This window comes from Mustelus asterias, chromosome 12, assembly GCF_964213995.1.
Source record: "Mustelus asterias chromosome 12, sMusAst1.hap1.1, whole genome shotgun sequence".
Classification (NCBI taxonomy): Eukaryota; Metazoa; Chordata; class Chondrichthyes; order Carcharhiniformes; family Triakidae; genus Mustelus; species Mustelus asterias.
In genome coordinates, this window is record NC_135812.1 from 3,812,747 (window position 1) to 3,839,169 (window position 26,423).

At 45.4% G+C, this 26,423-nt stretch overlaps 1 protein-coding gene across 1 annotated transcript in view; it reads left to right on the plus strand.

The window, feature by feature from the left end:
* LOC144501189 (transient receptor potential cation channel subfamily V member 3-like) overlaps positions 1 to 25,603 on the plus strand; it is a 41,259-nt gene extending 15,656 nt beyond the window's left edge. The window contains exons 5-15 of the mRNA XM_078224618.1: positions 414 to 694; positions 7,075 to 7,251; positions 9,488 to 9,643; positions 11,178 to 11,261; positions 15,036 to 15,109; positions 15,754 to 15,919; positions 17,154 to 17,220; positions 18,427 to 18,698; positions 20,884 to 20,981; positions 22,241 to 22,317; positions 23,826 to 25,603. Coding sequence (XP_078080744.1) covers positions 414 to 694; positions 7,075 to 7,251; positions 9,488 to 9,643; positions 11,178 to 11,261; positions 15,036 to 15,109; positions 15,754 to 15,919; positions 17,154 to 17,220; positions 18,427 to 18,698; positions 20,884 to 20,981; positions 22,241 to 22,317; positions 23,826 to 24,100 — 1,727 coding nt within the window. The 3' untranslated portion in view covers positions 24,101 to 25,603. The remainder of the gene's footprint in view (positions 1 to 413; positions 695 to 7,074; positions 7,252 to 9,487; positions 9,644 to 11,177; positions 11,262 to 15,035; positions 15,110 to 15,753; positions 15,920 to 17,153; positions 17,221 to 18,426; positions 18,699 to 20,883; positions 20,982 to 22,240; positions 22,318 to 23,825) is intronic.
* The last annotated feature ends 820 nt before the right edge of the window (positions 25,604 to 26,423 follow it).

Consider the following 26,423-nt stretch of genomic DNA (forward strand, 5'->3'; position numbering starts at 1 on the left):
ACCCAGGCCCTATCCCCATAATCCTACATATTTACCCTGCTAATCCCTCTAACCTACGCATCCTGGGACACTAAGAGGCAATTTCGAATGGCCAATCCACCTAACCCGCACATCTTTGGACTGTGGGAGGAAACCGGAGCACCCGGAGGAAACCCACGCAGACACGGGGAGAACGTGCAGACTCCACACAGACAGTGACCTGAGGCCGGAATCGAACCCGGGTCCCTGGCGCTGTGAGGCAGCAGTGCTAACCACTGTGCCACCGTGCCGATGCAGGAAGCAGAGATCTTAGCTGAGCTGAGGTTTACAGGGTGTGCGGGTAATGATAAATGGGACACGAGCGTTCATGTATAGTCGAGTCTGGGAGGTGACAAAGGCAGTGATAACTTTTGCTGTTGCTGAATGTGTAACAGGTGAACTCCCGCTGTCCTTGGCTGCCTGTACCAATCAACCAGAGATAGTCACACTGCTCCTGGATAATCGGACCACCAACGTCGGGGAGCAGGACTCCATGGGAAACACAGTGCTACACGCACTGGTCACTGTAGCCGATGACACAGAGGACAACACACAGTTCATAATGGAAATGTACAACAGGATCCTGATCGAAAATAAAGAGAAGAACCTGGAGGAAATAAAGAATGATAAAGAACTAACCCCACTGCAGCTCGCGGCAAAACTGGGCAAGTTTGAGGTAAGAACCTATTTATCGATAGGCTACTTTGTTACTGAGAGGTATAGTAAGAAGTCTCACAACACCAGATTAAAATCCAACAGGTTTATTTGGAATCATGAGCTTTCGGAGCGCAGCTCCTTCATCAGGATTTTATTTGATTTGATTTGATTTATTATTGTCACATGTATCAGTATACATTGAAAAGTATTGTTTCTTGCGCGCTATACAGACAAAACATACTGTTCATAGAGAAGGAAAGGAGAGAGTGCAGAATGTAGTGTTACAGTCATAGCTAGGGTGTAGAGAAAGATCAACTTAATGTGAAGTAGGTCCATTCAAAAGTCTGACAGCAGCAGGGAAGAAGCTGTTCTTGAGTCGGTTGGAACGTGACCTCAGACTTTTGTATCTTTTTGTCTCAGGTGACTCACCTGATGAAGGAGCAGTGCTCCGAAAGCTCGTGATTCCAAATGAACCTGTTGGACTTTAACCTGGTGCTGTGAGACTTCTTACTGTGACCGCCCAAATCCAACGCCGGCATCTCCACATCATTGCTGAAAGGTGGCAGCTGCTTTTTGGAGCAGCTCTGTGGTTCCTGGCCCACCTTGATTGTCATGAGAAAGGGGCCTCACAGCCAGTCCAGATCAAGCCTGAGTCTCACACGTGAACACACACATGTTTACATGTGTGCACGTACCCTCATTCGGACTCAATGATGCTCTTGGTGTCAATGAGGAGGAACTCCACTCACTAACTTGATGTGAAGTATGACATTGTGTGAGACCGCCCTCTGCTGACTGTACTCTGTACTACATAAATATATAAAATGCAAGGTAATACTGGTCGTTACTTCAACTTCAGTGGGAACCCTGTTTTCACACTTACACTAAGCAGCATTTTGCAGAATCACATTAATATGTTAATAAACTTTAATTTGGATATGGATATGTTGCCAGGATTCAAGGGACTGAGTTATAGGGAGAGATTGGACAGGCTAGGATTTTTTTCTCTGGGGCGTAGGAGACTGAGGGCTGATCTTATAGAGGTGTATAAGATCATGAGAGGCATTGGATAGGGTGAATGCACTCAGTCTTTTTCCCAGGATTGGGGAATCGAGAACTAGAGGGCAGAGATTTAAAGTTAAGAGGGGAAAGAATTAATGGGAACCTGAGGAGCACCTTTTTTTACACAGAGGGTGGTGCGTGTGTGGAATGAGCTGCCGGAGGAAGTGGTTGAGGCTGGGACATTGACAACATTTAAAGGGCATTTGGACAGATTCATGGATAGGAAAGGTTCAGAGGGATATGGGCCAAATGCAGGCAAATGGGATTAGCTTAGATGGGCATTTTGGACGCCATGGACTAGTTTGGGCCGAAGGGCCTGTCTCCATGCCGGCGATTCTATGGAAGGTGTTCAAATTTCAGTGTCGGCATATGAAAATCTGAATGCAGTTTTTAAAATAAAAATCTGGAAACTAAAACAGTGGCACAGTGGTTAGCACTGCTGCCTCACAGCACCAAGGACCGGGGTTTGATTCCTGGCTTGGGTCAATGTCTGCGTGGGTTTCCTCCGGGTACTCCGGTTTTCTTCCACAGTCTGAAAGGCGTGTTGGTTAGGGGTGCATTGACCCGAACAGGCGCCGGAGTGTGGCAACTAGGGGAATTTCACAGTAACTTCATTTCAGTGTTAATGTAAGCCTTACTTGTGACTAATAAATAAACTTTTACTTTAAAAGTGACAATGGAGCCAGATTGGTGTGGACTTGCATTTCCATAGCACCTTTCACAACTTGAGGTCGTTTCAAAATATTTGATACCGGTACAGTGTGGCACGGTGGTTAACACTGCTGCGGTTGTTTCCACTGGCAGGTGAAACTAGAACTAGGGGGCATGACCTCAAAATAAGGGGAAGCAGATTTAGGACAGAGTTGAGGAGGAACTTCTTCACACACAAAGGGTTGTGAATCTGTGGAATTCCCTGCCCAGTGAAGCAGTTGAGGCTACCTCATTGAATGTTTTTAAGGCAAGAATAGATACATTTTTGAACAGTAAAGCAATTAAGGGTTATGGTGAGCGGGTGGGTAAGTGGAGCTGAGTCCACAAAAAGATCAGCCATGATCTTATTGAATGGCGGAGCAGGCTCGAGGGACCAGATGGCCTACTCCTGCTCCTAGTTCTTATGTTCTCACAGCGCCAAGGACGTGGGTTCAATTCCAACCTTGAGTGACTGCCTGTGCAGGGTCTGCACATTCTCCCTGCATCTGCGTGGGTTTCCAAGGTGCTCCGATTTCCTCCCACAGTCCGAAAGATGTGCTGGTTAGGTGCCGGATTCTCCCTCAGTGTACCCGAACAGGTGCCAGAGTGTGGCAACTAGGGGATTTTCACAGTAACTTCATTGCAGTGTTAATGTCAGCCTACTTGTGACACTAATAAATAAACTTTAATTGAGTACATTTGAATTGTCGTCACTGTTGTGAGTGTCGGTACATTGCAACCAATTTGTGCACAGCAAGCTCCCACATGCAGCAATTTTAAAATTCATTCACAGGGTGGGGGTGTCGCTGGCTAGACCGGCATTTATTGCCCATTCCTAATTGCCCTCAAAAAGGTGGCGGTGGTGAGCTGCCTTCTTGAACCGCTGCAGTCCATGTGGTGTAGGTACATCCACAGTGCTATTAGGCAGTGAAGGAATGGGGATATATTTCCAAGTCAAGATGGTGAGTGGCTTGGAGAGGAACCTCCAGGTGGTGGTGTTCTGTGAACAAAGATTCTGTTTCCAGTCATTTTAATTGAGGGATAAACATTGACCAGAACATCTCTTCTGTTGTTCTCCCAAAAAGTCCCCTGGGATCTTTCATGTCCAACTGAGGGGGCAGACAGACTTTAAAGTTTCATCCAAAAGACCAACAATTCCAACAGCGCAATGCTCCCTTTAGTACTGTAATAGGGGCCATCAGCTTGGATTATTTGCTCTGGAGTGGGGCTTGAACATACAAACCTTGATTCAGAGGAGAGTGCACTACTCTCCGAGCCACGGCTGACCCTGGATGAAAACCCAACTGGCTGGTGAATGTCCACCAGGGAAGGAATCCTTCCAGACTCGGCCTGTGACTGATTACAACCTCACACCACATGTCTATAGTCTCAAATGCCCTCCGAAAGGCTCCAGGAGGAAGGTCAACTACCTCCTTTGCAGGGTGACTGGAGATGGACAACAAATGCTCAGATTCTGCAAGAGGTTAGAATTGAAGGAGCAGTGATCTCAGGAGGTTAGAGAGAGAGTGAGGCAGCAGCGTGGAGAGATCGGAAGCCAATATAGATCAGCAAGCAGTGGTCATGTTTTACCGTTATAAACTAACCTAGTCAAAGCTAGGAGGCTGGGAACACATGAAGCAAGTGTGGAATACAAGGAAAGTAGAAAGAAACTTAAGCAAGGAGTAAGAAGAGCTAAAAGGGGTCATGAAAAAGCATTGGCCAGCAGGATTAAGGAAAATCCCAAGGCTTTTTACACATATATAAAGAGCAAGAGGGTAGCCATGGAGAGGGTTGGCCCACTCAAGGACAAGGGAGGGAATCTATGTGTGGAGCCAGAGGAAGTGGGTGAGGTATTAAATGAGCACTTTGCGTCAGTATTCACCAAAGAGAAGGACTTGGTGGATGATGAGTCTGGGAAAGGATGTGTAGGTAGTTTGAGTCATGTTGTGATCAAAAAGGAGGAGGTATTGGGGTTCTTGGGAAACATCAAGGTAGACAAGTCTCCAGGGCCTGATGGGATATACCCCAGAATACTGAGAGAGGCAAGGGAGGAAATTGATGGGGCCTTGAGAGAAATCTTTGTATCCTCACTGGCTACAGGGGAGGTGCAGTAAGAGTTTTAACAACACCAGGTTAAAGTCCAACAGGTTTATTTGGTAGCAAATACCATTTGCTACGAAATACCATTTGCTACCAAATAAACCTGTTGGACTTTAACTTGGTGTTGTGAGACTTCTTACTGTGTTTACCCCAGTCCAACGCCGGCATCTCCACATCATGACTACAGGGGAGGTCCCAGAGGATTGGAGAATAGCCAATGTTGTTCCTTTGTTTAAGAAGGGTAGCAAGAATAATCCAGGTAATTACAGGCTGGTGAGCCTTAACATCAGTGGTAGGGAAATTATTGGAGAGGATTCTTCGAGACAGGATTTATTCCCACTTGGAAATAAGTGGACGTATTAGAGAGAGGCAACATGGTTTTGTGAAAGGAAGGTCGTGTCTCACGAACTTGATCGAGTTTTTCGAGGAAGTGATGAAGATGATTGATGAGGGTAGGGCAGTGGATGTTGTCTACATGGACTTCAGTAAGGCCTTTGACAAGGTCCCTCATGGCAGACTGGTGCAGAAGGTGAAGTCGCATGGGATCAGAGGTGAGCTGGCAAGGTGGATACAAAACTGGCTCAGTCAAATAAGACAGAGGGTAGCAGTGGAAGGATGCGTTTCTGAATGGAGGGCTGTGACAAGTGGTGTTCCTCAGGGATCAGTGCTGGGACCTTTGCTGTTTGTAATACATATATAAATGATTTGGAGGAAAATGTAACTGGATTGATTAGTAAGTTTGCGGATGACACAAAGGTTGGTGGATTTGCGGATAGCGATGAGGACCATCAGAGGATACAGCAGGATATAGATCAGTTGGAGACTTGGGCGGAGAGATGGCAGATGGAGTTTAATCCGGACAAATGTGAGGTAATGCATTTTGGAAGGTCTAATACAGATAGGAAATATACAGAAAATGGCAGAACCCTTAGGAGTATTGATAGGCAAAGGGATCTGGGTGTACAGGAGACAGGTCACTGAAAGTGGCAATGCAGGTGGAGAAGGTAGTCAAGAAGGCATACGGCATGCCTGCCTTCATCGGCCGGGGTATTGAGTTTAAAAATTGGCAAGTCATGTTGACGCTTTATAGAACCTTAGTTAGGCCGCACTTGGAATATAGTGTTCAATTCTGGTCGCCACACTGCCAGAAGGATGTGGAGGCTTTGGAGAGGGTACAGAAAAGATTTACCAGGATGTTGCCTGGTATGGAGGGCATTAGCTATGAGGAGAGGTTGGAGAAACTTGGTTTGTTCTCACTGGAGCGACAGAGGTTGAGGGGAGACCTGATAGAAGTCTACAAGATTATGAGAGGCATGGACAGAGTGGATAGTCAGAAGCTTTTTCCCAGGGTGGAAGAGTCAATTACTAGGGGGCATAGGTTTAAGGTGCGAGGGGCAAGTTTTAAAAGAGATGTACGAGGCAGATTTTTTACACAGAGAGTGGTGGGTGTCTGGAACTCGTTGCCGGGGGAGGTAGTGGAAGCGGATACAGTAGTGACTTTTAAGGGGCGTCTTGACAAGTACATGAATGAGATGGGAATAGAGGGATATGGTCCCCGGAAGCATAGGGGGTTTTAGTTCAGTCGGGCAGCATGGCCGGTGCAGGCTTGGAGTGCCAAAGGGCCTGTTCCTATGCTGTAATTTTCTTTGTTCTTTGTTCTTTGAGAGTGACTGTTGTGTGGGCAAACACTACACAATGGAAACCATCATAAGCAGCAACATGAACTCTCAGTGCCCCCTCAGGACTGTACTAGATCGAGTACCAGTCTAAATATGTGCTTAGTGTTGAAAAACCACAACCACTCACCAAATGCCAAGGAAATTTAGCATGTCAGCTATGACTCTCACCAACTTTTACAGATGCACCATAGAAAGCATTCTTTCTGGTTGTATCACAGCTTGGTATGGCTCCTGCTCTGCCCAAGACCGCAAGAAACTCCAAAGGGTCATGAATGAAGCCCAGTCCATCACGCAAACCAGCCTCCCATCCATTGACTCTGTCTACACTTTCCGCTGCCTCAGGAAAGTAGCCAGCATAATTAAGGACCACACGTATCCCGGACATTCTCTCTTCCACCTTCTTCCATCGGGAAAAAGATACAAAAGTCTGAGGTCACGTACCAACCCTCAAGAACAGCTTCTTCCCTGCTGCCATCAGACTTTTGAATGGACTTACCTTGCATTAAGTTGATCTTTCTCTACACCCTAGCTATGACTGTAACACTACATTCTGCACCCTCTCCTTTCCTTCTCTACGTACGGTGTGTTTTGTTTGTATAGCGCGCAAGAAACAATACTTTTCACTGTATACTAATACATGTGACAATAATAAATCAAACTAAACTGACAGTAGGGCTGTTGCTTACCACGTGATGTAAACACATTCTTGCATTTTGACAAATACATGAATAGGATGGGAAGGGATATGGTCCCCGGAAGGGTCGGGGGTTTTAGTTCAGGCAGCATGGTCGGTGCAGGCTTGGAGGGCCGAAGGGCCTGTTCTTTGTTCTTTACCTGATTGGAGTTGGCACTTTCTATCCCCTTGCAGATATTCAGAAATATCCTCAACAGAGAAATGCACGACAAGCAGCTCATGGAACTTTCCAGAAAAATTACAGATTGGGCCTATGGGCCAGTTTCTTCTTCACTTTATGACATCACGGAAGTGGACACCTTAGCAAAGAATTCGGTTCTGAAAGTCGTCGCGTTTAACACCACAATCCAGGCGAGCATGTTTGAATTTAACATTTCCATCGACCAGTTTATCATTTTTTGCACCAGTAGAGTTCTTATTTTAAATATCACTTGTCACAGTGCTGGGCAGAATCCGATTATCTGATAGGCAATCTCCCCTCACTTCATTACAACCTTGCACAAAGAGGTAGCCAGCCAGAGGCCACTGGAGTAAGTCCACTGCCCAGATCAACCTGGCACCTCACCATCTTTCACATTTGGTCTCATTAACTGTCTACTGAAGTTCCAGTTGGGAACCTTTCTCCATTTTGGAAATGCGACTGTCTGTTGCTCTGTCAAAGAGCCAGCACAATGGGCCGAGTGGCCTCCCACTGTAACATAGCGTTCTATGATTCTGCCAAACTTCCATTTCCTCGACTGATCTTGGGCCATTCTTGCACCCAGCGCCTTGAGATACATCAACAAAACTGCCTTCTAATCAAACATACTCTCTCCTGGGTCTCCAGAATAGGAATCCTTTGCCTTCCTCATTTCCACCTTCCCATCTCCAATTTCAAACTCAGATCCACTTTGAGGGGAAATAATACCCCATACTAATATGGGGGGGGGTGGTGTGGACCTGGGTAAGATGCTGAGTCGGTGCAGTCTCAATGGGCCAAATGGTCTTCTTCTGCACTGTAGGGATTTTGTGATTCTATATGGAGCATGAACACTAGCACAAACCAGTTAGGCCGAAAGGCCTGTTTCTTGCTCTGTTGTAAATTCCATATAATTGTGACATTTAATGGTCCGGGCTTTGCTAAAGACTCAGCAAGTTTAATCATGCCGACTATGATTAATGTCTTCATCCTGGTGAGGAAGTGACAGCTTGTGAATTGCCTCAAGTTGCTGATATTCATGATAGCCTTGCGAAAATGGCATCTCACTCTCAACCTCCAGTTAGTTTTGTGAAGTTGCACGCTAATTATTTCTTAAACTCACTGAAGGAAGTTAGGGATAGTCACTAACAGCTTGAATTCTTGTTTTTAATGGCGAAATTTTTATCCCCGCAATATCCCACTGCAGCCAGAGGTGGTTTGAACAAGAATAGACCATTTGCCCTCAGGTTGGGAGGGCCTGAAGGTCCCCGATTCAATCCTGGGTTTCGGCACACAGCCACATGCTGGTTTCTTGAGGGAGTGCAGCGAAGGATTACCAGGCTAATTCCAGGGATGACAGGACTGACGTATGAGGAGAGATTGACTAGGTTAGGATTGTTTTCACTGGAGTTCAGACGAATGAGGGGGGATCTCATAGAGATGTATAAAATTGTAACAGAACTAGACAGGATAGATGCAGGGAGGACGTTCCCGATGGTGGGGGGAGTCCAGAACCAGGGGTCACAGTCTGAGGATATGGGGTAGACCATTTAGGAAGGAGATGAGGAGACATTTCTTCACCCAAAGAGTGGTGAGCCTGTGGAATTCATTACCACAGGAAGTAGTTGATGACAAAACCTTGAATGTATTCAAGAGGGGACTGGATACAGCACTAGAGGCGAACGGGATCAAAGGTTATGGGGAGAAAGCAGGATCAGGCTACTGAGTTGACGATCAGCCATGATCGTGATGAATAGCAGAGCCTGTTTGAAGGGCCAAATAGCCTCCTGCTCCTATGTTTCTATGTTTCCTTCACTACCTGCCAATTTGTACTGCTTTACTGGGAGGCCTTGTGGCTCAGTGAGTAGTGCCCCCCCCCCCCCCCCCCCCACCACTGGACCAGAAACTCCGGGTTCAAGTCCAACGCCAGGACTTGTTGACCATGGAAGGAGACTGAGATTCAGCTCAGGAATCCTTCCCCCACTATTCCCCAAAAGGTAAAAAACAGTGTGGATGTGAAGATATGCTAACACCACCACCCAGCCTCTCCAGCTCAGAGGGACCAGTATAAACTGTGGAATCACATTCCTGATTGCAGTTTTTATTTAAAACTTTATTTTAAACTTTTCTTTTATCGCTTCTCTTTCTTAATCCAAGCTTTCCCCCTCTATTATTCATTCTGTACTTGATTTGACACCATCTCTTTCTCCACCATTCCCCTCTTTCTTTCTTCAATCACATTGGTGAAGGAGTTGACTCCTGGTCACCACGTTCCTGGAATCTCTGTTGCCCTCACCACAGTTCGCATTGTCACAGAGCAAGAAAAGTTCCGGTTTAATAATTTAACATCTCACAGCGCAGCGTCAAAAATCAATCTAATTATTTCTCTCCTTCTTCCCCCCCCTTTAGAACAGACACCTGTTGCTCTCTGTGGAACCCTTAAACACACTGCTTGAGCAAAAGTGGAAGAAATTTGCAGCCTACATGTTCACAGTCAGCTGCTTGCTGTATGTGTCATATATAGTCATTTTTACCACCATTTATTATGACATGCCATATGGAAAGGTAAGGAGCTCCTCTAAAGACTTGCATTTCTAAAGCACTGTTCACAACCTCACAAAATGCCAAATGAAGGAGCCCAAAGCACTTGCGTTACAGCCAATGAAGTACTTTTTGAAGTACTGTAGTCTCTGTTGCGATTTCGGAAATGTGGCAGCCAATTCACACACACAACAAACTCCCACAAACAGTATGTGATCATGTCCAGGTAACGTTTTTAATGATGATTGTTAAGGAATAAATATTGGCCAGAACACCAGGGATTAGTTTTGATATAATGGCCATGGGATGTTTAGTATCCACCTAAGAGTGCAGGTGGGGCCTCTGCTTAACGTTGCACCTAAAAGACAACACATCCAACAGTGCAGCACTCCTACAGTAATGCACTGACACTGGGAGTGTCAGCTTAGACCAGTGGTTCCCAAAGGGTGCGGCGCGCCACACTGGTGCGGCGAGAGAGGATGGCAAGTGTGGCGGGAAGATTCAAGGACAATCAAAGAAACATTTAAACATGGTTTAAACAAGCATTGTTTTATACTTTCTGGATGTCCCATGATCATATTATAAAGTAGTCGTGTTCTATGTTATGAATCAAGCACTGCTAGGAGTTGTTTTTTTTTTGTTTTTGGATGTATTTCCTATTCAATAAAACATTCGGTGTGACGCGAGCAAATTTTTATTCCGAAAGTGCGGCCCAGTGAAAAACGTTTGGGAACCACTGGCTTAGACTTTGTGCACTTGTTATGGAGTGGGATCGCAATCTCTTTTGCAGAATGCAAGGTTGCAAACCTCCCACTTGAATGGTGTTGCAGCACTTTAGGGATTTTGCAGTCATGCTCCCTCTTAGCAACGAGGTTCCTCTGGAGTCTGCCTATGCTGCAGATGAGCTGAGGGGACGACCGTACGGAGATGACCCACCCTGTCGGGAACCCATCCAACTCTAAAGTAACAGCTCACCTATCTGAAACAAACACTTACGCCAACTTATGGTCACCACGGAATAGGACTGTAGAAAGTTTACGCCTAGAGAAAGGCCACTCTGCCCATCGTGCCTGCACTGGCCAAAGAACGAGCCACCCCAGCCTAATCCCACATTCTAGCATTTGCTCTGTAACCCTGCAAATTACAGCACCCGAGGCGTATATCCTGACACACTGTTAAAATGAGCCAAGGGCTTCTGCCTCTACTACCCTGTCAGGCAGCGAGGCCCAACAACCTTCTGGATGAACAGAATCATTCCTCATCTCCCCTTCAATCATAGAATCCCTACAGTGCGGAAGGAGGCCATTCAGCCCATCGAGTCTGCACCGACCACAATCCCACCCAGGCTCTATTCCTGTAACCACACATATTTACCCTGCTAATCCCTTAACGTTAGGGTCAACTTAATCTTTCTATTAATCATTTTTAAACTATACCCCCTAGTCATTGGCACCTCAGCTAAAGTATTAGGCCCTTCCTATCCACTCAACCCAGACCCTGCAGATTTGCAGCATATTTATAATCGTAAACACACTTATATTTTTTGTCTCCATTTCAGACAAATACTACAACAACCACATCATGGCAACTCGGTGGACAAATTTTAATTTTTTCATGGGCCATTGTTTTATTTATCCTGGAAGTAAGTATAACATTATTTATTGCAAGCTGTGTTACTTATCATGCAGGGACAGCAAGCAATTAGGAGGCATACAATACGGGGACGGCACGGTGACACGGCATGGTTAGCACTGCTGCCTCACAGGGCCAGGGACCCAGGTTCGATTCCCGGCTTAGGTCACTATCTGTGTGGAATCTGCACGTTCTCCCCGTGTCTGCATGGGTTTCCTCCCACAGTCCAAAAATGTGCGGGTTAGGTGGATTGGCTAAATTGCCCCTTCGTGTCAGGGGGACTAGCTAGGATAAGTGCAAGGGGTAATGGGGATAAGGTCTGGGTGGGATTGTGGTTGGTGCAGACTCGATGGGCCGAGTGGCCTCCTTCTATACTGTAGGATTCTATATATGATTCTATATATGAAATGTGTTAGCCTTCATAGCAAGATGGTTGGAACATAGGAGTAAGGAGGTCATGTCAGAGACCACACAAGTACTGTGTACAGTTTTACTCTGGTTATCCAAGGAATGATATACTGGCCCGAGAGACAGCTCAACAAAGGTTCACCAGATTGATTCCTCGGATGAGAAACTTTTCCTGTGAGGAAAGATGGATTGGAATGGGCTTATTTTCTGTGGAGTTTAGAATGAGAAGTGATCACACTGAAACATGCAAGATTCTGACAGCACTTGACAATGTGGCTACTGAGTGGCTGTTTCTCCCGCTGGGCGAGCCACAGACTGAGGGTCATAATCTCAGAATGAGGGATTGGTCAGGACGGAGATAAGAAATTCATCGACAAGGCAGTCCAGAGAAGGTTCACTAGGTTGATCCCAGGTATGGAGGGATTTTAATGAGGAGAGGTTGAGTAGGTTGGGTCTGTACTCATTGGAGTTAAGAATGAGAGATGATCTTTTTGAGACCTATAGGATTGTTAGGGGGCTTGACAGGGTGGATGCTGAGAGGTTGTTTCCCCTTGTAGGGGAGTCTAGGGCCAGAGGGCATAATCTCAGGGTTAGGCGTTGTGACGATTCGAAGAAATGTATGAGTCTTGCTTCTGTGCGGTATTTTTTTAAAAAAAGTCTAACCCCAGTGTTATTTTAGTGCTGCCTGTTGTTTTGCAAAGTAGGACTTGAATAGGTTGATTGTCAGAAAAATCAGGTGACTGGGTGGAACTAGGTTTACACAGAGAATCAAGTCAGATGCTGTTTGGAGTTGTTAGAGAGCAGGGCCTGTCTTTACCTCTCTGGAGTTGGAGACTAGGACCTGCCAGGAAATAAATCTCTTCCTCATATTCTGCTGTTTGAGGCTGGATCTTTCTCTGGAAACTGCGTCAGAAGACAGGCGTCTGTCTGGATATCTGTCCAGAGGTGTTAAAAGGCTGGAAATCTAGCAATATCTGTTTTCATGCTGATCCAAAAAAGATATTTATGTCTGTGGGGATTCTTCTTGCGTTGGAACTAAAGCAATAGCTAGTTCAGAATTATACCTTGTCATATTTTAAGTATTTCCAATTAGTAAAAGTTATGCTAATTCTTTGTCATATTTTAAAGTGTGTTATTAAAAATGAAGTTTGTTTGATAAAAGCTTCCTAGTGGATCAATTTAATCATACCTGGAGTGAAACATCTTATGCTCACCCTATTGCCAAAATTAAAAATAGTTGGAGTCTAGACTAACTCCATAATATACCTTGGCGTTTCTGATAGTGGGCGGCACGGTGGTACAGTGGTTAGCACTGCTGCTTCACAGCTCCAGGGACCTGGGTTTGATTCCCGGCTTCGGTCACTGTCTGTGTGGAGTTTGCACATTCTCCTCGTGTCTGCGTGGGTTCCCTCCGGGTGCTCCGGTTTCCTCCCACAGTCCAAAGATGTGCGGGTTAGGTCAATTGGCTATGCTAAAAAATTGCCCCTTAGTGTCCTGAGATGCATAGGTTAGAGGGACTAGTGGGTAAGATATGGGGGTAGGGCCTGGGTGGGATTGTGGTCGGTGCAGACTCGATGGGCCGAATGGCCTCTTTCTGTACTGTAGGGTTTCTATGATTCCATGATCTGGTCCCCAACCGGGTCACCCATTTAAGGGACAAGGAGAAATTTCTTCTCTCAGAGGGTAGTGAATCCGTAGAATTCTTAGAGAGAGCTGTAGGCGACATGGTGACACAGTGATTAGCACTGCTGCCTCACAGCGCCAAGCACCCGGGTTCGATTCCGGCCTTGGATCACTGTCTGTGTGGAGTTTGCACGTTCTCCCTGTGCCTGCGTGGGTTTCCTCCGGGTGCTCCAGTTTCCTCCCACAGTCTGAAAGTCATGCAAATTCAGTGCATTGTCACCAGAGTGTGGCGACTAGGGGATTTTCACAGTAACTTCATTGCAGTGTTAATGTAAGCCTACTTATAACATTAATAAAATAACTTAATAAATAAACTTAGAGGCTGGCTCATGAAGTATGTTCAAGGCTGAGATAGATTTTGAATTAGTAAGGGAATCAAAGGTTATAGGGATAAGGTGGGAAAGTGGAGTTGAGGATTATCATCGATCACTCATGATCTCATTGAATGGTGGAGCAGCCACACTGGGCCAAATGGCCTATGCCTATGTCTAATGGACTCAGAATGAATAGAGGGAATTATCTTTCCCAGAGATCATGGAATGTTCAGTCGTTGAGTATATTCAAGACTGGGATTTTCAGATCTTTGGGCACAAAGGGAATGACGGGGTATATAGAGCAGACAGGAAGATGGAGTGCGAGTCTGAAGTTCTGCCATCAAACTGAACAGGGGTGGAGACTCCTGTACTTAATTTGGTGATTTTGATTCCATCCTGGAGTATCTGGTGACCGGAACTAAATTTTGTTGTACCTGGGTGTGTTGAACTGGGCCATATTGTGTTGTTCTAAAAAGTTTATTTATTAGTCACAAGTAGGCTTACATTAACACTGCAATGATGTTATTGTGAAAATCCCCTCGTCGCCACACTCCGGCGCCTGTTCAAGTACACTGAGGGAGAATTTAGCACAACCAGTGCACCTAGCTATGCTGTAGTTTTGGAGTATTGCAAGTTTGATTTGGTTATTTGTATAACATGCGGCTCGGTAATGTTTTGTTATACCGGGCAGCACGGTGGCACAGTGGTTAGCACTGCTGCCTCACAACGCCAGGGACCCAGGTTCGATTCCCGGCTTGGGTCACTGTGTGTGTGCGTGTGTGTGTGGAGTCTGCACGTTCTCCCCATGTCTGCGTGGGTTTCCTCCGGGTGCTCCAGTTTCCTCCCACACTCCAAAGATGTGTGGGTTAGGTGGAATGGCTATGCTAAATTGACCTTCGTGTCAGGGGGTAGTTAGCAGGGTAAATATGTGGAGTTACGGAATGGGTCCTGGGTGGGATTGTGGTTGGTGCAGACTCAATGGGCTGAATTGCATCCTTCTGCACTGTAGGGATTCAATGATTGCAAAAATCCAACTGGTTCCCAAATAGCCTTCAGAAAACAAAAGCTGCCATCCTTACCTAGTCTGGCTCCCAAGTAACTCAGAGAGGCACATCACTATGGTTCACTCAACTGCCCTGTGGAATGGTCTACCAAGCCATAGGCAGCTCACCATCACCTTCTCATTAGCAATAGACAATGACTTTCCAATGGTGTCATATGGAATCCACGTTAAAAATTTTGCATTGGTTCGTATTGGCAGAGAGTTGGGCTTTTTTTAAAATTAGTTTAGTTTTGTTGAGGTATCTTTTGTTAATTGGGACTGCATTGTGTTGACATCATCCAATGTTAAAGAGTGCTTTAATTTTTAAATTTTGTAGTTGGCAATGATAGCCCAGTTGAGACTTTCTTACCTCCAATCAATAATGACAGACGCCTGGTTCCACATCCTCTTGTGAGTATATATTATTAATGGTTGAAATAGTACAAGCTTCCCTTGTTGATAAAGGAATGGTAAAATGTTGAGCCCCACTCAAAGACTTGAATATATAATCCAGGCTGGCGTAGGGAATGCTGCGTTATCCAAGATGCATCCTTAGCATGATGAGGCAAGGTGGTAGCCAGAGGCCACTGGAGCAAACTAACCACCCAGATCATCAACCTGGCACCTCACCATCTTTCACATTTGGTTTCACTGTGTGCAATAGTTCCAGTTGCGACTGGATTCTTGTGGGATTAGACAACCATCCTTTCAACCAAGGTCATAGAGCTGAAGGCCTCAGCACAAAACTCTAGGGTGACACGCTACTGAAGGAATGCTGTACTGTCTGAAATGTTGTCTTTTGGATGAGCCATTAAACCATCTTCCCTGTTTGAGAAGATCGCGTGGCCACCACATCAAAGCACAGTGCCCTGGATCAATATTTATCCCTCAGCCAACACCTCAAAAGAAGAACATTTTCAGTCTTTATTGCCTTTCTGTTTGAGAGTCTGCTATCTGTAAATTGCTTGTCCAGTATCCTACATTATAACAGCAACCACACTCAAATGTACTCTATTCAACCATTTGATATCAAGGATCTATCTTTTCCCATTCAGCATTTTACAGGCTGGGCTGGTGGTCTTGTGCACCATATTGGACTGGGCTGACATGGAACTCCATCTGGCAGCACGGGTGGGGGCGATGGTTCTCGGCTGGATTAATATCCTATACTACACACGGGGATTCCAAAGCATGGGGATCTACAGCGTCATGCTACAGAAGGTAAGAGTGAATGCCAGAACCTGGCTTATATGATTCAAAGTCAAGTTCAGAGGACAAAGGAAAGGCAAATGAAGTGATTTCCCCACACTGAGGAATCAAGGTAACGCAATTGTGGTGAACCATAGATGGTTATCACTATGGGTACTTGTACATATGTTACTCTTGTTGCTGTTGGGGTTAGGGTTGGGGTGTTCCACCTGCTGGTATTGTTCTGTGGTACACTCCGGTTGGCTCCGCCTTCCTATAGGAGTATAAAGGTTACTGCACTTCCTAGTGACCCTTTAGTCTGGGATTGTATTGTTAAGCAGTATGCTCTATTCTTGTTGCTAATAAAAGCCTTTATTTCCCGGGTACGATCCAGCCTCCCGAGTGAATTAATCGCGCATCAGCAATGGAACAAGGAAAGCTATTTGAATGGGAGCAACAGAATGGACTTACAAGAGACGCAAGTGTTGGTGGAGAGGGAAGGGATTTAGTGATTGTGAGAAGATGGGAGATATAAATAGAGAACAAGGAAGAGTCTTCATGAACAACTTACATACATATAAGCACCTTTAGACGTAGGAAGACAATCCGAATGTACTCTGCAGCAGCTTTATCAGACAAAAATTGAAACCAAGCCAAATATATTAGGAGAGGTACCCAAAATCTCAGGTCAAGAAGAATATGTTAAGCAGCTTAAAGGAGGAAGTGATGTTTAGATTGGGAACAGAGTTTAGGGCCTAAATTGTGGATATCACAGCTCTCACGACAAAGGGAGCAGGGAATTCACAACAGGCTCGAGACAGAGTTCTTGAAGGGTGATAGAAGCTACAGAAATTTGGATGGGCAAAGACATGGAGTAATTTAAACACCAGATTTTCAAACTGGACCTTTGGGGACACAAAGGCTGGAAATAGAAAAGCTTCCTCATTTTTCAACAAGGTAGAGCCGGTTTCAGGTATTGCGTATTGAAGTACCAATACACAATCTGTATACACACACCTACACACACACAGTGAATTAAACATTGGGAGGCCTTCTCCACAACCTTTGCCTCTCCACTTGGTACCCATCACCTTGCAGCTGCAGATTAGCAAGATCAAGGCAGACGGTTGACCAGATGGTAATCATGAGTGGCCAAGGATGAGTTTTACTCTTCAATTGAAACATTGCTTAATTTGGATTGTGCAAATAAACCATTCCCACTTTTCCGAATGGAATCATGATCCTGTTGAATCATACTCTCTTTCAGATTCTGTTAACTGACGTTGTCCAATTCCTGTCCATCTATTTACTGTTCCTAATCGGATTTGCTGCAGGTAAACTTTGTTACACGTTTGAATTAGTTATTCACTGGCACGGTGGCACAGTTGTTAGCACGGCTGCCTCACAGCGCCAGGGACTTGGGTTCAATTCCGGCCTCGGGTGACTATCTGCGCAGAGTCTGCATGTTTTCCCCGTGTCTGTGTGGGTTTCCTCCGGTGCTCCAGTTTCCTCCCACAATCCAAAGACCTGAGAGTTAGGTTGATTGGCTATGCTAAATTGCCCTTAGTGTCAGGGGAACTAGCTAAAGTACGTGGGGTTATGAGGATAGGATCCGGGTGGGATTGTGGTCGGTGCAGGATCAATGGGCCAAATGGCCTCCTGCACTGTAACCTTCTATTTCCCTTTGCAATCCACAGAATAATTGGTCATGTTAAAATGTCCCCTTAGTGGCAGGGGGCTAGCTGGGTAAATGCATGGGGTTATGGGGATAGGACCAGGGTGGGATTGTGGTCAGTGCGGACTTGACGGGCTGAATGGCCCACTTCTGCACTGTAGGATTCTATAAATAGAACACTCTCAGCAAAGGCAGCCAACCAAATGTCAGATTGACTGAAAGAAGCAGGTCCGAGAAACTAATTCACTGCATACTGAAGGCTGGTGTTTTACTCCATTTAATCAATCCCGGTCCCATTGCAGCACGGTTTAAAATGGTACCTTCACCACCTTGAAAGATCCATCAGGATCTGATCTAGAACAAGCGTTCATGGCTCTTCAGACATTTTCTGTCACTTTAACAATGTGCAGTCTCCTGGTCCCGGTCATCTTCTGGTCATCCAATCTCTCTTCTGGTCATCCAATCCCTCTGTACCCCCATCAGATTGGTCAGAAGACATTCTACTTCTTCCCGGTGCAAAGACCCAACTAGTCCACATTCACTCCCACCATCCCCTGCCTGACCAAAACCAACTCCAGGGGACAGAATCCTGGAGCTCAGGTCTAAATAGCTCTGTGGATGTACCTAGAGTACATCACAGACTGCAGTGCTTTGCTTCAAGGCACTGGTCCAACACCATTAGGAATGGGCAATAAATGCCAGCCCTGCCGGCGATATCCACACCCTACGAGTGAATAAAAATGGAGTTAGTCATTTGACACCACCAGCTTCCTCCAGACAGAGAGGTGTTGCTATGGAGCAATGAAAAGTTGTTCAGTTTCAATTTCACTTTTCTCTCACACGATGTAAATTCTGACACCAACAGCACTTGCCTCCCTGATTGAAGGATGTTCCAGCAATGCAAAATGTAGCTCCTTTGACAGTTTCAACACAGCAATGCTGGAGCTCTTCAAGCTAACCATTGGCCTGGGTGATCTGGAAGTACAAAGACAAGCAAAATACCCACAGCTCTTCCTCTTACTCCTGGTGTTGTACGTCATTCTGACCTTCATTCTCCTGCTGAACATGCTGATTGCACTGATGGGGGAGACGGTGGAGAACATTTCTAAAGAGAGCAAGAACATATGGAAACTACAGGTATCACAAACTATCTGCACCTCTCAACAGCTTGACGCCAGGTTTCTGCTTCAGGGGAATTGGTTGGGGGGTGGGGGGGGGGGGGGGGGGCGGTTTGGTACGGTGGCACAGTGGTTAGCACGGCTGCCTCTCAGCGCCAGGGACCCATGTTCAATTCCTGCTTTGGGTCACTGTCTGTGTGGAGTCTGCACATTCTCCCCGTGTTTGCGTGGGTTTCCTCGGGTGCTCCGGTTTTCTCCCACCACCCAAAGATGTGCAGGTTAGGTGGATTGGCTATGCTAACTTGACCCTAGTGTCAGGGGGACTAGCTAGGGTAAATACGTGGGGTTATGGAGATGGGGCCTGGGTGGGATTGTAGTCTGTACAGATTTGATTGACTGAATGGCCTCCTTCTGTACTGTAGGGATTCTATGGATTCTCTGAAATTATCAAAAAAAAACACTGCAATGAAATTACTGTAAAAGTCTCTGGTGGCCAGATTGTATTTTAATATAAAATTGATTTTAACCAGCCAAATCAAAAACTACATTGAGTCTAACATTTCTTCCCAAAATCATCCCAAGTAAAATAATCAAGCTTTTTTATATTTTCAGAGGATTGAGCATCACTGACAATAGGCTGACAATAAACAGCCTTCTAGACCTGCTGCAGTGCGTGTGTGCATGTGTGTGTGTGTAGGTACACCCACAGTGCTGTTAGGGTGTTCCAGGATTTGACCCAACATAGGAAGTAAAATAGTTCCAGGTCAAGATGAGTGCCTCTGCTGCCCATGTCCTTCTTGGCAATGTCACAGGTTTGGAAAGTGCTGTCAAAGGAGGCTTGGCAAGTTATTGCAGTGCATCTTGTAGATGGTACACGCTACTGCCACTGTGCATCAGAAGTGGAATGAACGAACTTTTTAAGATGGTGACTAGAGTGCCGATCAAACAAAGAACAAAACAGCACAGGAACAGGCCCTTCGGCCCTCCAAGCCCGCGCCGCTCCCTGGTCCAAACTAGACCATTCTTTTGTATCCCTCCATTCCCACTCCGTTCATGTGGCTATCTAGGTAAGTCTTAAACGTTCCCAGTGTGTCCGCCTCCACCACCTTGCCCGACAGCGCATTCCAGGCCCCCACCACCCTCTGTGTAAAATACGTCCTTCTGCTTTCCGTGTTAAACCTACCCCCCCCCCCCCCTCACCCCGAACCTATGACCCCTCGTGAACGTCACCACTGACCTGGGAAAAAGCTTCCCACCGTTCACCCTATCTATGCCTTTCATAATTTTATACACCTCTATTAGGTCACCCCTCATCCTCCATCTTTCCAGGGAGAACAACCCCAGTTTACCCAATCTCTCCTCATAACTAAGCCCTTCCATACCAGGCAACATCCTGGTAAACCTCCTCTGCACTCTCTCTAAAGCCTCCACATCCTTCTGGTAGTGTGGCGATCAGAACTGGGCGCAGTATCCCAAATGCGGCCGAACCAACGTTCTATACAACCGCAACATCAGACCCCAACTTTTATACTCTATGCCCCATCCTATAAAGGCAAGCATGCCATATGCCTTATTCACTACCTTCTCCACCTGTGACGTCACCTTCAAGGATCTGTGCTCTTGCACACCCAGGTCCCTCTGCGTATCTACACCCTTTATGGTTCTGCCATTTATCGTATAGCTCCCCCCTACGTTAGTTCTACCAAAATGCATCACTTCGCATTTATCTGGATTGAACTCCATCTGCCATTTCTTTGCCCAAATTTCCAGCCTATCTATATCCTTCTGTAGCCTCTGACAATGTTCCTCACTATCTGCAGTCCAGCCATTTTCGTGTCGTCTGCAAACTTACTGATCAAGTGGACTGCTTTATCCTGGTGTCAAGCATTGCGAGTTTGTTGGAGCTGCACTCATCCAGGCAAGTGGGGAGTATTCCATCACACGCCTGATGTGCGCCTTGTAGATGGTGGACAAGTCACTTGCCCAGCTTCAGACTTGCTCTTGTAGCCTCAGTATTTACATAGCTGATCCAGTTTAGTTTCAACATTACTGAAGTACCAGGTTACCAAAAATTCCTTTTGACTAAAACAGGCCCAAATCTTCTAACTGAACATAGCTGGTTCTGCTTGATAGATGAAGACAGGAAGATGACAATGTAATTACTCTGCTTTGTTCCTTTTTCTCAATAACCAAATTAATCCAAGAGAGCAAGAACCATTCTGAATTTGGAGAAGTGTTTGCCAAAGTTTCTGAAAGAGAAATTTCAACTTGGAAAAGAATCGAATGGCAAGAGATACATCAGGTAAAACGAGATCTATTTATAGAGCAGATCACCCTATCAATCAGGAATGCCTCACTTCAGGGGCACTGCATTTCTTTTAAGGCCAGTTTTGAGTCTTCTCAAAACCTGTCCACCATCGAGAAGACACAAGTCAGGAGTGTGATGGAATGCACACCACTTGCCTGGATTTGTGCAGCCCCAATAACACTCGAGCAGATCTTTACCATCCAAGGTGAAGCAATCTTTATTACAGCGATGGCACAGTTTCCATACCCTTGACAAATGAGAATATCACTGGAGTGAGCGAGAGGGTAAAGGGGAGTTGAATGCAGGACTCGAGCTACAGGAGAATGTTGTTAGAACTGGGTGGAGGTCTTTTTAAAATTAATTCTCAGGATATGGGTGCGGTTTGTAAGGCTAACATTCTATTACCCCTCAAGCTGCCCTCTATTGGTGGAGCTGCCTTCTGGAGTTACTGCAGTCCGTATAACAAAGATTCACTCCTCAGTGTTGTTGGGTCAGGTGTTCCAGAACAATGCATTGCACAATCCAAAGCACTTTATAACCAACTGTGTTGTCACTGCTGTAATGTAGGAAACATCACCATCAACTTACACATAGAAAGCTCCCACAAACATCACTGTGATAATAGCCAGATAACGTTTTTGGTGTTGCTTGAGATATACACATTAACTGGAACACTAGGAAAGCTCCCCCGCTCCTCTTTGGAAATAATGCAGACGAAGCCTTGGTTTTACATCTCATCCAAAAGACAGAACCTCGGGCAGTGCAGCACTCCCTCAGTACTGTACCCATAAATGTCAGCTCAGATTTTTGTACCCTTTCTGCCTAGAGGAAGACTTACACACCACACCCCTTCTGACTCCCGAGGTCAGAGCGCTAACTGAGCAGGTCCGCTTCCTTACCAAAACAACGCAACGGGGGCAGCACGGCGGCACACTGGTTAGCACTGCTGCTTCACAGTGCCAGGGACACGGGTTCGATTCTCAACTTGGGTCACTGTCTGTGCAGTCTGCATGTTCTCCCCGTGTCTGCGTGGGTTTCCTCCGAGTGCTCCAGTTTCTTCCCACCATCCAAAGATACGCAGGTTAAGTGGATTGGCCATGCTAAATTCTCCGAGTGTACCCTGATAGGCGACATGGGGATTTTCACAGTAACGTCAGTGCAGTGTGAATATAAGCCTCACTTGTGACTAATAAATAAACTTTACTTTGCAAACCACTTTGGTTTTAATTCAAGTTTATCATTTCTCAAATCAGGATCAATGAAGTTAACTGGACGAAGTGGAACACCAGTTTAGCTCGTATCCATGAAGACCCAGGAGAAGAGGATCAAGGTAAATTGTCAGTGTTGGTCAGATAGCTGACCTGAACGGATCACAAGGATCAAGCCACATTCAATAAAACATTAGTACACCCTGCCATATCCACTATTGTTTACGAATATTCAAGTTGTAAAAGAGATATTTGCTTCATCAGTGGGAGGCAGAAAGTACAAACACAAGGGGTGGAATTCTCGCAAAAAAATTCTAAGTGTTGAATTCGCAGGAAAACAGGAGTAATTCACTCTTTTTTTCAGTGGGAGTTCAAACAAGAATCTCCCACTCTGAGTACTGCAGAGGCCACCAGCGCAAATATTAGATTTCGGGGGAGGGGGTCTATTCCCGCCTGGGAGGCTGAAACTGAACTGAACTGTCAGCCTCCCATTCGCTGGCCAGCCTGGGACCGCCCCACAATGCTGTCCCCCCCAACCTCCCCATGGCCCAATCATGCTCCCCCTCCCCCCCCCCCCCCCGCCAGCCTTGATGCGCCCCCCCCCCAGTGCCAATCACCCCAAAAAATATAGCACAGCAGGATGGGAGAATCGCCCCCAAGGTTCTTATGCTAAACCTTTATAGAACCCCGATTAGGCCTCATCTATATTAAGATGGCACAGGGTGGGGACGCACAGGCAAACTATTAAGCAGTGAGCTATGACCTGGAATGTGTTGCCTGAAAAAGCAGTGAAAGCAAATTCAATAATAACTGCAAAAGAGAATTGGATAAATACTAAAAGGAAAGATTTTCAAGGCTCTGGAGAAAGAGCAGGGAATGGGATGAATTGGATTTTTTTTTAAAGTGCCAATATTTCAAATAGCCATCTTCTGTGCTGTTTGACTCTAATTCCAGCTCATTTTATGTTATATGCCCTGTGTACAGTTCTGGTCACCCTATTATAGAAAGGATATTATTAAACTTGAAAGAGTGCAGAAAAGCTTTACTAGGATGTTACCAGGACTTGATGGCTGAGTGATAAGGAGAGGCTGGATAGACTGGGATTTTTTTTCCCTGGAGCGTAGGAGGCTGAGGGGTGATCTTATAGAGGTCTATAAAATAATGAGGGGCACAGGTCAGCTAGATAGTCAATATCTTTTCCCAAAGGTAGGGGAGTCTAAAACTAGAGGGCATAGGTTTAAGGTGAGAGGGGAAAGATATAAAAGGGTCCAAAGGGGCATTTCTTTTCACAAAGAGGATGGTGAGTGTCTGGAACAAGCTGCCAGAGGCAGTAGTAGAGGTGGGTACAATTTTGTCTTTTAAAAAGCATCTAGACAGTTACATGGGTACAATGGGTATAGAGGGATATGGGCCAAATGCAGGAAATTGGGACTAGCTTAGTGGTTAAAAAAGGATGGCATGGACAACTTGGGCTGAAGGGCCTGTTCCCATGCTGTAAACCTCAACGACTCTATGCTAAGGTGTCATACAAATGCAAAACTATTTTCCAGTCAAAATCTCTTCCATTGGTGATCAAAGTTTATTGGCTCAGGGACCAAGAAACAAATGATGCTATGTATTTGTTTTCCAGAAGAAAATGTTCCTGAAAGCCCAGATGAAATGCATAGCATATCGCTACCTTCAAGCAAAACCCCTCACAGATCAAGAAAAAACTTACATAGAAACATCTGGACTAAGAGAAAACCAAACTTTGGCTTCCCAGCCAAAGCAAACAGGAAGGCACGGCAGAAAGATGTACCAGAGGTGGTGATGGTTTCTGAACAAGATGTGCCAGCAACATTGGGGACCGTAGATCGCAGTGAAGCAGACAGAGAGGTCAAGCAAAGTGGAGACACAATGATTTAACTTGTTGATGCCGGTACACTGCCAACTAATTGATCTCAATGAGAACTTGACCTTCTGGCTATCAACTTGAGTCATGAATTGAAGCCTCATTTCACTGATTTGAGCACATTCTTGGTTGACACTTCTAGTTCAGCACAGAGGAAGTGCCCCACTGCCAAAGGTACTAAGTAGAGACCCTGTCTGTTCAGCATGACGTTAAAGATCCGAGGCATTATTCAAATATCTAGCAGTTCTCTCAGCATTCTGGCCAACATTCCTCCACAAACACCGCACCCAAAAAACAAACTGACTATACTTGATGCTCTCTGTGGAATGCTGCCACATTAGACTGGATCTAATTTTTTTTTAAAGTTTTGATGATCTGTAATCTGCTGCTCACAATGGTAGCAGAAGCAGATTCAATGGTAGCATTTAAAAACACTGGATATCGACTTGAAAAGAACTCCAGAAAGAGCAAAGTGGGACAAATTGGATCACTATCAGAGCTGGCACAGGTACAGTAGCTGAATGCCCCCCCCCCCTTTGTGCTCCATGATCCTAGCTGGTTGAATGGGCTTTGGTGGCGTGCCAAAGTCTAGTGTTTCCTGCGCTTACTGTGTAGGATGGATGAGCTGAACCATTTGATATTTCACATTTGATAGCTTTCAGCTAACACGGTCGACCTCAATGTTTACAGAGTGCTTATGGGTGAGGTTTAATCATTTAAAAATGTCACAGACGTTTGAATCACAAAAAATAGTTCACCTTCAAGGACTAAGAACATTCTTTAAAAGATTTGTCCCTTAAAGGGTTAATGAAAGGACTCTGGTTGCTACAGTTCCTGGAAAAGACAGGATTTTTACAAGAATTAAGCAGTTTTAAGGAGAGTGGAAATCTCTTGACCCCGATGGACTGTTTACAAAAGGGTCACACGGTATTTTATGACTTTGGGAAAAAAAAACAATGTTTTGGAAAATGTTTAAAAGCTGGAAGACTGCTTTTGGCTTTGGGATGAAAAGAACCACCAACTGTTTGGGTGGAGGCGGCCACAGGTCCTGAAGCTTCAGACTCAGTCAAAAGCATAAAGTGAATGGAAGTTGCTGAGGCCGCTCTATGTTCTGAAATCAATTGACTGCAACCTTTCCATAGACTGCCTGAAAAGTAATGCAAGAGTCTTCAATTATTTCGCAGACAGTGCTGAGACCCCAACCATCTAACCTGGAGATACCTTTCAAGGACTCCATCATCTACCCTTCTCCTTTTGAACCATTGACTTATAATCTTTTTGCAGAATTCCCGTATTTTATTTTATGGGGCGGGGGGGGGGGGGGGGGGGGGGGGCAGTGCTATGAGAGTTAGGGTATTGATAAAGTCAATATACTTCCATATTTCATACTGTAAGTTAAGCTTCGCTTTATATTTGACAATTGTCGGTTTATTATAAAACTGAACTTTGTTTATTGAAGAAAGCTGGGCATTGAGCAGTCATTCTGAAATTCATAAATAAAGCACAGATTTGGCCTTAAACCTAGCTGGAGAAATCATTTTAAATATATTTGAGAGACCTGTGGAATAGCGGAACTAAAAGACAGGCAGTGAGTGCACTCATCCCATTTCAGACATAACAAAAGCATAAAATAATTTCTCTCATTTCAACTCAGCTAAATTATCCTGGTTGTGGTGTGTGGCGTGGGTGAGTGGTTAGCACTGCTGCCTCTCAGAGCCGGGGACCCAGGTTCAACTCCCGACTTGGGTCACTGTGTGGAGCTTACACGTTCTCCCAGTGTCTGCGTGGGTTTCCTCCGGGTGCTCCAGTTTCCTCACAGTCCAAAAGATGTGCTGGTTAGGTACATTGGCCATGCTAAATTCTCCCTCAGTGTATCCAAACTACGTGGCAACTAAGGGATTTTCACAATAACTTCATTGCAGCGTTAATGTAAACCTACTTGTGACACAAATAAACTTAAAAGTATTGCCACATCAGCACTGAGACACACTGACCAGGAAAATCTTATATTGGTTGCTCTCAAAAAGGTGGCAGAAAGAGGCACCAGCATTAGCTTAAATCCTCACTGGGACAGGCAGTTAGCAGAGCTTCTGTTGTCATCACAACTGGAAAAGTGCTAGTTTAGGGATGTTGGGGTGAGAAGATTTGGTTCTTGTCAGAATACATGAGCTGCGCTCACACAAAGATTGACCACTTATGAGATCTGCTCAGCTGACATAAATCCAGGATGATTCAACCCCTCCATGGGACAAGAACCCTTAATCATCCACCCCCTTCATTGACCTACAACACACCTACTCTCCATTGCCTCTGCAGTAATTTATAGACTACAACTTG